The following is a 14608-nucleotide window of genomic DNA, read 5'->3' on the forward strand; positions in this document are numbered from 1 at the left end:
GGGGAGCAGGCGGCTCTGCCCGAAAGAAGCCGGGCGGTCAGCCCGAGTTGGGCAGCACGAAGGCGCATCACCAGAGGTAACAGATATCTGGGTGTGAGTAGCCCGTTGGAAGGGGCCTGCTAGGCCATCGTCGATACGAGGTTTCGCGCCTCCTACAGCTTGATCCCATAGAGCCCTGCCCTTCGGCTGCGAGTTGGTGGAGAGGGGACGGGTCTTGTGCACGGAGATCGTCGGGCCCGGGGTGAGGCGCCATGTCCAATCCCAGGAAGCGGCAGGATAAGACCCTCAAGGACCTGTTCTCTAAGCCGGCAACTGGACGGACGGTTTCAAGTATGGAGGAGGATGCCACGGGTCGGGGCTTGTTGGAGACCGGGGGCGCGGAACCTATCACCAAGGTATTCCTGGAGTCGATGTTTTCCGCGCTGCGGGACGATATCCACACGCTGAAGCGCGAGTTCACGTCCGAACTTAAAGAGGTCCGCCGCCACATGGATGGCATAGGGGAACGAGTTGCAGATTTGGAGGGTAAGAGCGATGGGAGAGATGAAGAGGTAGCGACTCTCCAGCAAGAGATTATCAGACTTCATGATCAGCAGGTGGACCTCCAGACCCACCTGGAAGACCTGGAAAATCGCTCCCGTCCCCACAACATCCGGATCAGGTGGGTTCCAATGGCTGACACCTCAAAAGATCTTTTTATCTATGCGAGAGAACTCTTTAATCACATCCTGGGGTGCCCCTTGGACACGGTTCTGTGTATAGACCGGGCGCATAGAGTGGGCCCTCCTAGAGCGGCGGCGGCTCCCCCATCGGACATCCTAGTATGCGTACAGGACTTTTGCACCAAGGAACTCATATTACAAAAAGCCCGTCAGTCGCACCCCCTTCAGTTTTGGGACCACAGGCCGGTGCTGTATCAAGACTTGTCTGCTCTCACGCTGCAGAAAAGGCGCCTCTTCAAACCAATTACTTCCCATTTGCAGCAACTCAACATACCTTACAGCTGGGGCCACCCCTTTCGCTTGGTGTTCCGTAAGGATGACAAACTCTACCAGTTACACTCTCTGTCGGAGGCCAGCAAGTTGTTAGGAGTGGAACTCCCGGAGGGGGAAGGGGATAACAAGACTGGTCCAGACGACGCAGGGCCTCGCTGGAGGCAGCAGGGTTGTAAACGACGTCTCAAAAAACCACCGGCAGCGGAGATCACGAGGGCCCAACAATCACCGCTGGAGGCAGTCTCAGCGGAACTCTCTGGTCCGGCCCTTAGCTGAACTTGAACGCTATGTTGTGTTGAGGGGTTCCGTCTCTAAAGCTCAGATCCTTGGTGGGAGGAGGGCTTCCCTTCACTACTGGTGGATTACCCGATGACTTTTCACCGATCACCGGCGAGTGATGGACTACATGTTCTCGACTATGGTGGTCGACAGTTCTTTAGTTGGGGGGGGGGGGGGGGGGGGGGGGGGGTAGTTGGGGGAGGGGTGGGGAGGGATTTTAGTGCTTCACGTCCACCTCCCCTTTGAGATTCGCAGGACCTTCTGTGGCAGTGCTTTCTCGGTCCGTTTGTGCACCAAGCAACCTGGGGTTACGCTAGTTGTCCTCCCTCTAATGCAGGATTCCTTGTCCGCTGCACGTCATGGCTCCCACCACACTTAGGATTTTGACCCTCAACGTGCGGGGTCTTAACAACCCAGTAAAACGCAGGGCGGTCCTTTCATGCCCGGAGAACTCACAAGCCGATCTCGGTCTTCTACAGGAGACACACCTCCTACCGCGCGACTGTCACCGACTGAGATCCCGGAAGTTCCCCACCCAGTTCTTCTCTTCAGGGCCCACGAAGACAGCGGGGGTGGCGATCCTGGTGGCTCAGAGGTTTCGGGGCAAGGTCTTACATAAGGTGGCCGAGATCAAGTGGCGGCTACTGACGTATCGCATTGCACTGGGGGGAACGACGTTCACCATTAGCTCCCTGTACGCCCCAAATGACGGACCGGAGAGATTCTTACATTCCGCTATCACCGAAGCTACAGCTACACCTGACCGCAATATCATCATAGGCGGCGACCTCAACCTAGTCTTTGATAATGCTCAAGACAGATCCGCTCAGCGCACTCACCAGGTGGGGGCGCTTTCGGCGGAGGGGCGGGGGCGGCTGCAGGACCTGGGCTTATGCGATCTCTGGCGCTGCCTGCACCCTAGGGACAGGGAATACTCCTTCTATTCCAATGCACACAAGACTTATGATAGATTGGAACATTTTTTAGTGACAACCCGATCCGTGCGCTCACGACCTCGGTCGACATTGGGGTGGCTTCCCTGTCGGACCATGCCCCGGTTCTGGTGACCCTCACCCTCCCACCCATGTCACGACCGGTCAGAGTGTGGCGCCTTAGGGACACCCTTCTGCATCGCGAGGAGGTGGTTAAACGCATTCAACACTCCATTCACGACTATCTTACAAACAACGCAAACCAGGACACCACGCTCACTACACAGTGGGCGGCTATGAAAGCTGTTCTCAGGGGGAATTCATCTCAATTGCGGCAGCAGACAATAGGGAGCGAGAGGGCAAAAGGGAGGAACTCACGCAGTAGGTCCGCGAGTTAGAACGGGTGCACCAGCGGACGGGAGCTCCGCGAGTGTGGCGGCAACTTAAAACCGCTCGGCAACAGTTAGCGGCGCTTGAGCAGGACCGGGCAGAATATGCGGCTCTGAGGCTGCGACATGCCTATTACGCGGGGGGAGACAGGTGTGGACGCCTCCTAGCGCATACATTGAGAGAGGTCCGCCAGCGTCAGGGTGTCAAGGCGATCAAGCGGGAGGATGGCACGTCCGTTACAGATGATAGGGCCATTTCAGAGACGTTCCGGGAGTTTTATGCCACGCTGTATAAGGGAGCTTCTCTAGAGCACTCTGAAGGAGCGGCGTTCCTAGACTCAGTCACTTTGCTGGTTCTAACAGTGGCACAAGCCGAGCACCTCGACAGAGCCATTCACGTGGAGGAGGTCATAACCGCCATATCTCGTCTCAAGCTGGGGAAAGCTCCCGGCCCCGACAGCTTTTCCGCTGTCTTTTATAAGAAATTCTGCTCCGTGCTTGCCCCGATTCTTACTCGATTGTTCAACTCCTTTGCCGTCCCGGGAGCGATCCCGAGTGACCTCCTGGAAGCCTTCATAGCGGTCATTCCAAAACCTAGGAAGGACAGCTCCCGCTGTGGGGCTTATCGCCCAATATCTCTCCTCAACATAGATTTTAAATTATACACAGGAATATTGGCGGCTCGTCTAGGCCCCCATATGCCCTGCCTCATTGATCCTGACCAGGCGGGCTTCATCCCTGAACTCCAAACGTCGGATAATACGAAACGCATATTGCATCTTATTGAGAAGGCTACGCGGGTTCCGGGGGAATTTATGATGCTGGCCATAGACGCCGAAAAGGCGGTTGATCGTGTCCACTGGCCATTCCTGGAGCAGGTGCTGGAGAGGGCGGGGTTGGGCGATCGCTTCCGCACGCTCATCCTCAATTGTTATCGGTTCCCCACAGCTATGGTTCGGGTGAATGGCCACACTTCTTCTCGCTTCCATATTGAGCGGGGCACGAGGCAGGGGTGTCCGCTGTGCCCCCTCCTCTTTGCCCTTTACATGGAGCCTCTAGCTCAATGGATACGAAAGGACCCAGGGGTCCAGGGCATAAAGTTTGGGGGCTTTGTCCATATGATTAGCCTATACGCAGATGATGTGTTAATTTCGTTAGCGGATCCGGCGTCTACACTCCTGGTCTGCTGGTCGGACCTGGATGCCTTCGCGCGGGCGGCCGGGTTTAAGGTAAATGCAGAGACATTCCTGGCCCTGGACCTGTCATTGTCAAGTTCCACTCGGGAGTCGCTGCAGACTCTGCTCCCCATTCGCTGGGCGACAGACACTTTTCCGTATCTTGGGATTCAGTTAGCACCCTCCCTTCCTCAAGTGGTTCACGCTAATTATTCTTTGCTTCGCGGCAGAGTCCGACGGGAACTCAATAGGTGGCGGCACTACCCCCTCTCCTGGCTGGGCAGGGTTGCAGCGGTCAAAATGACCATTCTCCCGCAAATTCTTTATATTTTTCGCACCATACCTCTCCGACCACCTGTCGGGTGGATCCCGAAAATGCAGGCCGACCTGGCCAGGTTTGTCTGGCCGGAGGCCACGAATGCGCCGAGCATTGGTGTCTTTGGCACCGGAGTCCGGGGGCCTCGGGGTTCCCGACCTCAAGCTTTATTTTCAGGCAACCCAGCTGCGATATTTAGTAGAATGGAGCAGATGGAATCCGAGAAGCACTGGCTGTTTCAGGATCAGGCGGTGGCACGGGGAGGGGGTGGGTTGGGTGGCAGAGGCAGGGTATTTTTTGTTATTATGGTGTTGGGAGGGATTCTCCCCCTTTTTTTTTGTTGTTTGGTATACATGCACACGTAGCTCGGATGACACTTCCATAGGATTTCTGTTAGGGTATATTATTGCTGTGTTTGGTGAGCATCTACGCATGTAACTTTACCTGTTAATAATAAAAACATTTAAACCATAAAAAGATGGCGAAGTTGTCACACAGTTCTTTGGGGAGGTAAAGGGCTTGGAGGTTTGTTTCTTGATGATATTGAAGAGCTCTTAGGTCTGTTTTTTGTGTTGTGTAGCGAGGAGCAGAAGAAGGATTTTTATTGCTCTTAATGTGCTTTTTGTACTTCCTGCGGGCTGCTTGGAGTTGATCGCGGTGGATGACGGTGGGGTTGTTCCTCCACAGTCTTTCTGAGGCTCTTAGTTGTCTTCTTTCTTCATTGATGTCAGTGGTGAACCATGATCTGGAAGGAATGCTCCTGTCTTTTTTTAGTTTAAGAGGAGCTAGTTGGTCCAGGATGAGCGTCATAATTAAGTTGTAGAGAGGTGAGTTCGGTAGTGGGGAGGTGATCAGTGATGTTGGGGAGGAGCGAGCTTACCCTTTCTTCTAGTTCAGCTCGCGGGATCTGAGCTGTGTTTCCAATCCATTGGGGGGGGGGGGGCCTGCGTGGGGTGTTGAGTTGGGACCGATTGGTTGATGTGAAATAAAATGATCTGGTGATCGGACCAGTCTACGGGAAGGATGTGGTCGATGGTAATTGCACTGCTTTAGGCAATAATTGCGTCAAGTGATGCTCCTCTGTGATGAGTTTCTTCTGAGCAGTGTTGGGCCGGATTATTTTCTAGCAGGAGGTTGTTTAGGGTTTGAATTAGCGAGTTATTTGTTTCATTCCACCTTAGGTTGAGGTCGGCAAGAATTATGTTGTTTGAGTTTCCGAGTGAGCAAAGGGCCTCTTTGAGCTTTTCTGTCTTTGTTGATCATTTGGAGTCCAGGAGGCACCAGCATGTCCAAGCTAAGGTAGAAGAGGTTGTTGAGCCAGGTCTCCATGATGTATGCTATGTCTATATTGTGGGAGAGGATGGCTTCTGCTAGTTTGGTTGCATGTTTAGAGGCTGATCTGCAGTTTAGGAGCATGCAGTTGATGGGGCACCCTTCCTTGCTCTGGGCAGGCCAGAGTTGGGTGAGATTTGGCGCTGTGGTGGGAGGATGAATGGGTTTTCGGACCATGTCCAGGTTGGTTAAAATTTCGTTCAGGCCTCCGATTAGGATTACAAGCTGAGTTTCAAGGTGGATGAGACGATGAGGGTGAGAGGGAAGAACAGGAGCAAAAGGAGGGGTCAAACAGAGACAAATGGGCAGAGAAGATAAAAAGTAAAAGAAAGCGAAAATGAAACAGGGTGAGGGACGAAGAGAGGAGTGAAGAGCGTTATTTGAAGTGAAAGAGTGTGAGAGGGTGGAGAGGGAGTAAAAAAAGAGATAAATGGAGGAGTGAGGGAAGGACAAAGGGAAGAGGGAAAAGAGTGCAATAGGATGAGGGAGACAAAAGAAAATGAGAGGCACGGAAAAAGAGGAGTGAGAAACAGGAGAGACTAGAGGGAGGAAGAGCTGGTAGAAGAAGAAAGAAGAAATATCCCTTATAGGGACAAAAAGATTTGCTCATGTTCTGGATATAGGTCGAAAGTGAGCATAGGGTTGAGGGGATTTATTTATTCTGGATACTGCCCTGATAAGGCCAGTAATGGTTTCTGTATTCTTTCTCTTCTAGACCTACTGCCTACTGCCTACAAGGTCTCTATCTTGGTTTTCATTCACTGAATTTCCTCGGCGGCTTGAGAACCAAAATGGGTAATACCAGGAAAATGCAGATTTAAAATAACTTGCAGCGCTTCTGGATTTAGGCTGGTAAAACTTAACCACAATCATTGTTGAATGGCTAAACCATGACAGTAGCAATGAGCAGCAAGGTCAGAGGAATCAGCAGTTGCACTTTCGATCCGACTTGACAACATCATTCGCTCAGCTAAAGTCTCCCAAAAATCCTCCCAGTCTTCTCAAGAGAGTCTGCACAGAGACGCATTGCAATAAATCCTATAGGGATCTGTCATATGTGCCAAATAAAGCTGCACACAAATGTTACAGCAGAATTCAGGCATTTACTTTATTTTTCAAAGGCAACTGTTAAAGTTGGTTTAGTAAAGTGCCATTTTCTTGCTGCTGAGAGTCACTAAATCTAGTTGAGAACCTGCTCTTAAGAAATAGGGACCCTGATTCAGGGATTTATATTTCTTTTTGTAGCCCATGTTACCAACCTTCTTTCAAGGCTATATGGTATACTTTAATCACTTTGAAGCATATTCGCCTTGTGTATGTTGCATACGGATTACTGGCCGTCTCTCATTACCCTCCCATTTGATGTACATGCATGCATGCACCATACTGCCCGTCTGGCTAGATTGGGGATATGTAGCTGCATACATGTTTTAATCCCTGTGACTCCCTAATGCTGCCCCAACTACATGACCTATAACACAGACTATCCAGTCAAATCACTGATCACACATTACAGAAACCAAAAATTGCAGCACAGGACCTGTTGAGTAAATTATATCTACCAGTTAATTACACTTACTTTTTTCTCACCGATCTTTCACACCTACTCTTACACCACACAGCTTGGCCCCAGACAAGAGAAGAGCAACTCTCTGGTCACTCATACATGATAACATATTTTGATGCAAGGAAACAGCCCAAGTTCTTCTGAACTGAAATAGTATGCTTAGTGAAGAAAGTCAGTTTAACAGCCCTCTGACAATTCAAAGATTTCTAACAACAAACTGCACCTGAGAAGTTCAAGTTCTTTAAAGTGCTTGTGCTGTAATTTCAGTGCAGAGTCAAGTTCCAACGTAGTTTGTGCAAGTTTAGTCTTAAGCTCAGCTATCAACAATCTCTCAGAATGGAGCTGCTCCAGGAGTTCTGTTGATTGGGCTTTGGAACCACCAACTTCAGGAAGTTTCCTGTGGATCTGAGTGTGTTCTGTTGGCACATTGTACTCCATCAGTCCTAAAGAGAAAAGTTTTTATAAACCACAGGTTTACTTCAGTAGTTCACTCAAGCAAGCTTTCAACAAGATTTCAATGTTATACTTTAAGGGTCATCTGCACTCTTCTAATTTACATGATCCCACCATCCCTGTTACACAGCACTCAAGTTTCACAGGTCGTTGGTGTGAGTAGTGGAACCAGTCCAAGTTTTCTCTTAGCATGCTGGGACTTGGAGACCTTTTAACCGCATAATAAAAGCGCAATGAAAAACCTTGACTGGATTAGCTACTCGTGCATAGAGCTGGGAATCTTAAGAGCTCTTCTCAACACATGGTATATACTCCATAACAAGTGCTCGTCACTTGTGATTCAACCATCCTGACCAATGCCCTTTTGGATGTTGCACTGCACATATTGCTTAGCAAAGTGTAATTTAAAAAGAGGATTCTTCACAAGGTTTAACAAAATGTCAATTTGAGCTGCTCAACTGTGAACTGGGTGATTAACAATTGCATTAATTATGGTCCCAATGCATTACAGAAAATGAGGTACCACCTACTTGAGTCTCAATCATTGAGTCATGCCTCATTTGATTTATCATTCAATTGGTTCTCATATAAGCACTAACACACGGGAGATACGAGCCACTTCCAGGGTTCAATGGCAAACATACTGAATAGTATTCAGCTGTAAAACTGCAAGTAGCAGAATTTTCTGAGTAGTGTTTGGAGGTACACTTGTCTCAATAATGTTTATGTAAAGCTCTGCAAGCTGTTAGGGAACCTCAGAAAGATGTCAGGATGGGGAGACTGGGTGCTAATACAGGGGCTATGGACAACATGATTTAAATAAAATTCGATTGGTTAGAAGATAACTCACTGGGAGGCCCTCTTGGAATACTTCATACTTGCTGGTCAATGCAAAACAAAACTCGACATGGGCATATGAACGGCAGGATGAGGAGGAATGCAAGAGAATCACAGTTTGCAGATTAAGAGGTGCCATGGACACAGAATAAAAAGCTGTGCCTTCAACTCTGTGAACAAGTTAGTTATCTTTAGTAACGCCTTATCTAGTAGAGACTATATCTAGCCACAAATTCCTTACCTTAGAATTTCTCAGGCGTCAGACTGGATCTGATTTTTTTCTGTGAGCAGTACCCCTGCGCGCCAGTAGGTGGCGTTTTTCAGGTCCGCATGCATCGTCGGCATCATCTGCACAAGAAGTGACATCGGTGGCACCTATATCGACATGACCCAGGCGCGTGGACACCAGTTTCTTTTCACGACTTTCCACGTCAGAAGTGCGGAACCATGAAGAACGCTGACCACTGGTGAGGAAATCTTGGACCCTGAAAGGTGAAAGCCCGGTCCCTAGAAATCCGTGCGCAGAGTGGGGAGCATGGGTGGGTCGGTAAGGAAGCTGCAGCTAGATACAGTCTCTACCAGATAAGTAGATACCGAAGGTATGAAAATGTGATAGAGACTTCAAGCTGTAGATTCCTTACCTTAGAATACATACCCAAGCAATACCATCCCTGGCGCTGGGTCTGCGGACCAATTTCTAACAAGGAACTCCAGCAGGACCGAATGGGTAAAATGCCCATCCCTACAGACCTGACTGTCCAGGCAGTAATGTTTGGTCAACGTGTGCAGGGAAGCCCACGTTGCTGCATGGCAGACACCCAGGACCGGAACTCCATGGGCTAACGCAATGGTCGCAGCTTTAGCACTGGTGGAATTAGCTTGCGAGCCTTCAGGAGGTTGCTTATTGGCCAATGTGAAGCAGATTTTAATGCAGAGTACGACCCATCTGGAAATGGTCCGTTTCTGCTCAGCCTGACCTTTCTTCGCACCAACATACCCCATGAAGAGTTGGTCATCCACCTGGAACTCTCATGTGCATTTAAGGTAGAATGACAATGCTCTCTTTGGGTCCAGATGGTGGAGTTGCTCCTCTTCTTTAGCGGGGCCTGGAGGAGCATAAAAAGTAGGCAGTGTGATGGATATGCCTACATGAAATGGAGTACGCACTTTCGTGAGATAGGAGGCTCTTGCACAAAACACCAGTTTTTCAGGATAGACTGGAAAGTAAGGCAGCTTGGATGATAAGGCCTGCCGCTCACTTACTCTTCGGGCAGATGTAATAGACACAAGGAAGGCTGTTTTAATTGTAAGAAGCCTGAGGGTACAATTATGGAGAGGCTCGAAAGGAGCACACATCAAGAATATTAAGACCAGATTAAGGTCCCATTGAGGCATGATAAATGGAGAAGGGGGGGAAAAGATGAGCAAGACCTTTCAGAAACCTATGTACGATAGGGAATTTATTTTTCCAACAGCAGGCATATGCCATCTTGGTGGAGGGACGTTTGATTGCTAGATGATGTTGCAGACTTCAAGAGGAAGGTCGAAAGTAGTCAACTGCTGAAGCTCAATCTCCACGCAAGAAAGCAGAGACTGGATAGGTTTGGGTGGAGGACCCTCCCCTGTTGCTCCAACAGAAGAACCTCCCGAATAGGCAGCCTGATCGGAGGATCAATACCATGCTCAGTAGCTCAGGATACCAGACTCTCCGTGCCCAATCTGGAGCCACAAGAATGACTTGGGCCCCGTCGTTCTTGATCTTCTTGAGAACTCTGTGCAGGAGTGGCAATGGGCGGAAAGGCGCATAGAAGGCCTGTGCTCTACTCGAGACAAAAAGCATCTCTGATGGTGAGCGGCCTTGGAAACTCTAGCGCGCAAAATCGTGACATTGCGTGTTCTCGGCGGAGGCGAATAAATCTAACCAAGGCTCTCCCCACTGTTGAAAGAGACCCTGCGCCACCTACAGGTGGAGATGCCATTTGTGATCCGCTAGGCATTGACGGCTGAGTTGTTTGTCTGCCCCATCATTCAGAGAGCCTGCCAGGTGTTGAACCGCCAGAGTTATGCCCTGATGTTCACCCTTGTCCAGAGATGCAGGGTCTCTTGACAAAGGGTCTATGACCCTACCAATCCCTGTTTGTTGCAGTACTACATGGCGGTGACGACCTGCACTTGATGGAGGGTAGAAAGGCTTTCAATGCTTGTCGGATCGCACGGAGCTCCAGCAGGTGGATGTGAAGTCAGGGTTCCACTTCAGACCAGAGTCCTCTGATCTCCAACTCTCCCAGATGCCCACCCCATCCCAGGAGAGATGCATGTGTCACTACTGTGAGATCTGGTTGAGAAGCGAGAGGGCTCTGCCTCTGACCAAATCGCAATTCCTGAGCCACCACTGCAGATCTTTTGCAGTTCCCTCCGAGATCTGGACCATGTCAGAGAGATTCCCCTAATGCTGTGCCCACTGGAACTTCAGTTCCCACTGCAGAGCCCGCATATGCCATTGGGCATGAGTTACCAACTGGAGGCAATGAATCCCAACAGCCTCAAGGTCTGTCTCACCGAAATCCAGGGTAGAGGCTGAAACATCGGTATTATAGCCTGAATATCGCGAACTCGCCTTCTTGGAAGACATCCCTGCCACACCAGGAGGAAAAAACTTCAAAATAAGATCTACAAAATGTGGAAAAAACCCAGACAAAAAGGGACTAAGGGGTAGTTCCTTCTCCGGATCAGCGCTGGCTGGCGTGGACAGAAACAAACCGACGTCCACGTGCTTGGATGGCACCTATATAGGTGCTGCGAACATCACTTCCAGTGCAGACGACGCATGCACAGCCGAATGATGACACCTACTGTCGCACAGGGATACTGCTCAAAAAAATCTTCCGGATCCAGTCTGATGCCTGGGAAATTCAAAGGTAAGGAATCTGCAGCTAGAAGTCTCCATCAGATATGAAATTTTAGCAGCTCTCCCTAAAGCCTGAGATGATTTCAGTTCTTGCAGAATAAGGAACATTTGGTGTAGAAAGCTTCAATTGGTTTCTTTGGTGTTTGGCTATCCAGGTGTGTAGTAAATTTTGCCATACGGACAATACACATGGTCATGAGTTAAGCTTGCTCTTTAACAGGAAGCCAGTGTGAAGTCTTAAAGGCAGATATGATGTGACAGACATGATGTGATTGTGTCATTTTAGGGCGTGTATAATTTGGGAGACATTGTTCTGGGTTCTTTGGAACTTGCAGATTCAATTTGTGGTAGCCAACTACAGAAAACATTACAATAATGCACTTGAGAGGTAACTGGAGCAACCAGTAAATGGCACTTGCTCAGGAGACAGAACTCCTCGCTATTTTTTATAGTTGCTTGACAGTTGCTTTTGAGTGGAGCTAAAGACATGTACTCTTTTGAAGAATAACAAGTTCATCTGCATCCAGGATTTTCAATAATCAGTTATTTGGTTTTGGGTCCTAAATTACTCATCTAGCTTACAGTAGATTGAAGAGTCTTTCACAGGCAGGTCAAGGCCGAGAGTAAGAAATGACTAGAAGCTGAGGGGCATGAAAATGTTGAACCTTGAGGGAGAAAGAATCTGATATGGAGGGTTTCAAGAGGAAGTGGCCTACTGGTAATGGATGACCTAACTCAGGCTAGGAAGATTCCCCCTACTTTTTGGTACGCTGCTAGGCGATTTAACAACATATTTGATGGATACTTCGCTACTGACATTCTGTAGCTTATCACAAGTGTTCAAGTGAAAGACTGAAGCCAACATTGTGTGACAGTGTGGGTGATTGTGCGCTGAGAACACTGTTTTTATCTGTTTCTTCGCGTTCGCTGATCGTTTTTATTAAATTGCTGAAATCTGTACATGATTGTGATTCTTCCCGCCCCTCTTACCTGCACCATAAAATGATTATCTGACACACGCTGCTTTAGCGTGGCGACCAACCCTCTCTGCAAGCACCGCCATCTTGGTTGTGTAAACCTGACACTGGACCAGTTCTAGTCGCCATTTTGGGAGGCGTACTAGCGGGCGGGGGAACATCGCGGCACTGCCTATTTAAAGTCAGCCAATGCAAACGCGCAGCGCGCGCGCGCAGCGGGTGCGCCGATGGCGCGCCGGAGGCGCGCCGGAGGCAAGCCCGTCTGCGCCCGTCAGCGCTAAGGAAGTGCAGGGTGCGGCAGACTCTTATATCCCCATTATGGCTACTCCCTCCCTCAGGTACGGTAGAGCAGACTTATTGGCCGTACGTGAACAATTTTCCATCTGTCCACTTCCGCCTGTAGCACCGCTAAGGGGCCCTTATCGGTGCACCTGTTGCCGCTGGCACCTGCCTCCCCCGTCTCGCGTCCGCTCCTTGCAAATTTCATCCCGGCAGATTAACGTGTCGGGGGTGAATACTGCCAGTATATATAGCCTTAATGTCAGATCTCTGGTCAAACATCAGGCGGAGATCTTTGATATTGTCACCAATGACTCCCCTGATGTGTTTTTTATGACCGAGACATGGCTACAAGATGCTGACACTGCGATTTTAAATCTTGCCTTCCCCCCTGACTATACCGTGGCTACTCTCAACCGCGGGTCGAGAGGTGGTGGAATTGCAATGGCGGGGAAACGTCGCTTTCCTTGTGAATGGAAAGAACTAAAACTTCCAGGTTGCGAATGTGCGCGTTTTAGAATCTCTCTGTCCCATTGCTTTAGCTTCTCAGGTCTTCTAATATATCGGCCTCCGGGCTGCGATGCTGCCTTTAGGGCCGCTCTCCCGGACGTCATTAGTATAGAAGCTCTTGGTTGTGCAAATTTCAATGTGGTAGGTGACCTCAACCTGCACTTTGACTGTCCTTCCCAATCCTCCATCAAGAGCTGCCTAGCAGATCTAGAAGCCTTGCAGCTCATACAGAGAGTGACGTCCCCCTCCCACTCTGGTGGACACATACTGGACCCGTTCTTTACCTCCTTAGAGGACATTACTTTATGCCAACCTGTCCAGTTGTCATGGACAGACCATATGCTGGTGAAGGCAGCTATCCCTGTGGTAGATTCTCTTTTTGTGGCATTGAATAAAACATCTTTTTCCCGCCAGTGGAGTAAATTAAAACTTGAAGACTTCTACCTTTTATTAGGAAAAGCACCCCTACCTCTTCTCTCCGATGTCGACTGTGGGTATGATTCATTCTGTACTTGGATTGGCACGGCCTTGGACTCTCTTATTCCCTTTGTACGTTCCAAGTGCCGGACCAAGGCCCATAGCCCGTGGTATGATGAGACCTTGTCGTCTCTCAAGAGAGAGTGTAGGCAAGCAGAAAGGCGATGGAGGAAAGCCTATGATCCCGCGCTCAAGACCTGCTACCTCACTCTATCCAAGGCATATCACAGAGCGGTGTGTCGCACACGTGCTGCATTTTATGCGCAGGAGTTCCGGAATAGCCCTAATCCCTCCAAATTAATCTTTAAAGTCCTAAAGGACCTTATAACTAAGAGGGCCTCTGCGGCAGAAATCTGCACTGACTCTCACTGCGAGAGTCTGGCCTTGTTCTTTGTTCAAAAGGTGCAAGCAATTTACCACACCTTTCCAACTATTGTACACCGCTCGGGTTCATTTGATTGTTCTAAGATCAATGATAGGATCCTGGATTCTTTGGCCCCCCTATCTGAGGAGGGTTTTGATTTTCTGAGCCAAAAAATTAAATCTGGCTCCCCTGCAGACCCCCTCAAACCGGCACTACTTAAAAACATGCAGGCCACATGTCGCGCACCCTTGCTTGCCCTTATTAATATGTCACTGGGTTCAGGGATTGTACCCACCAAGTGGAAGCAAGCGGTAGTTACCCCCATCCTAAAAAAGCCTACCCTCGACCCCACAAAACCTGAGAACTATCGCCCCATCTCTCTGCTGCCGTGGGCTGCTAAGGTCACCGAAGCCCACGTGAATGGGATCCTGGCCGACCATCTTGACAAAGCTAACATCTTGGATCCCACGCAAAATGGTTTTCGTAAAGGCCACAGCACGGAGACTGCCTTGCTATACATGGTTGAACATCTGCGCTCCGTGCTGGACACCGGACAAACAGCGGCACTCCTGCTGTTAGACCTGAGTGCCGCCTTTGATACGGTGTCCCACGAAATCCTGTTGCGGCGGTTAGAGGAAGCTGGGGTTAGGGGGCTGGCATTAGGCTGGTTCCGTTCCTTCCTTTCCAATAGATCTTTTCAGGTTGCGATACCACCCGGTAAATCCACCTCTCACCCGCTCACCTTGGGGGTCCCACAGGGTTCATCTCTGAGCCCCACTCTCTTCAATCTTTACGTGAGGCCGCTGGCTGCAGTAGTC

At 49.6% G+C, this 14608-nt stretch overlaps 1 protein-coding gene across 5 annotated transcripts in view; it reads right to left on the reverse strand.

Moving 5' to 3' along the window:
- AKAP9 (A-kinase anchoring protein 9) overlaps nt 1–14608 on the reverse strand; it is a 1384828-nt gene that overhangs the window by 148763 nt on the left and 1221457 nt on the right. For all 5 annotated transcript variants that reach the window (XM_085631105.1, XM_085631108.1, XM_085631107.1 and 2 more), the window contains one exon: nt 7209–7428. In XM_085631105.1, coding sequence (XP_085487231.1) covers nt 7209–7428 — 220 coding nt within the window. The remainder of the gene's footprint in view (nt 1–7208; nt 7429–14608) is intronic.

This window comes from Triturus cristatus, chromosome 10, assembly GCF_964204655.1.
Source record: "Triturus cristatus chromosome 10, aTriCri1.1, whole genome shotgun sequence".
Taxonomy (NCBI): Eukaryota; Metazoa; Chordata; class Amphibia; order Caudata; family Salamandridae; genus Triturus; species Triturus cristatus.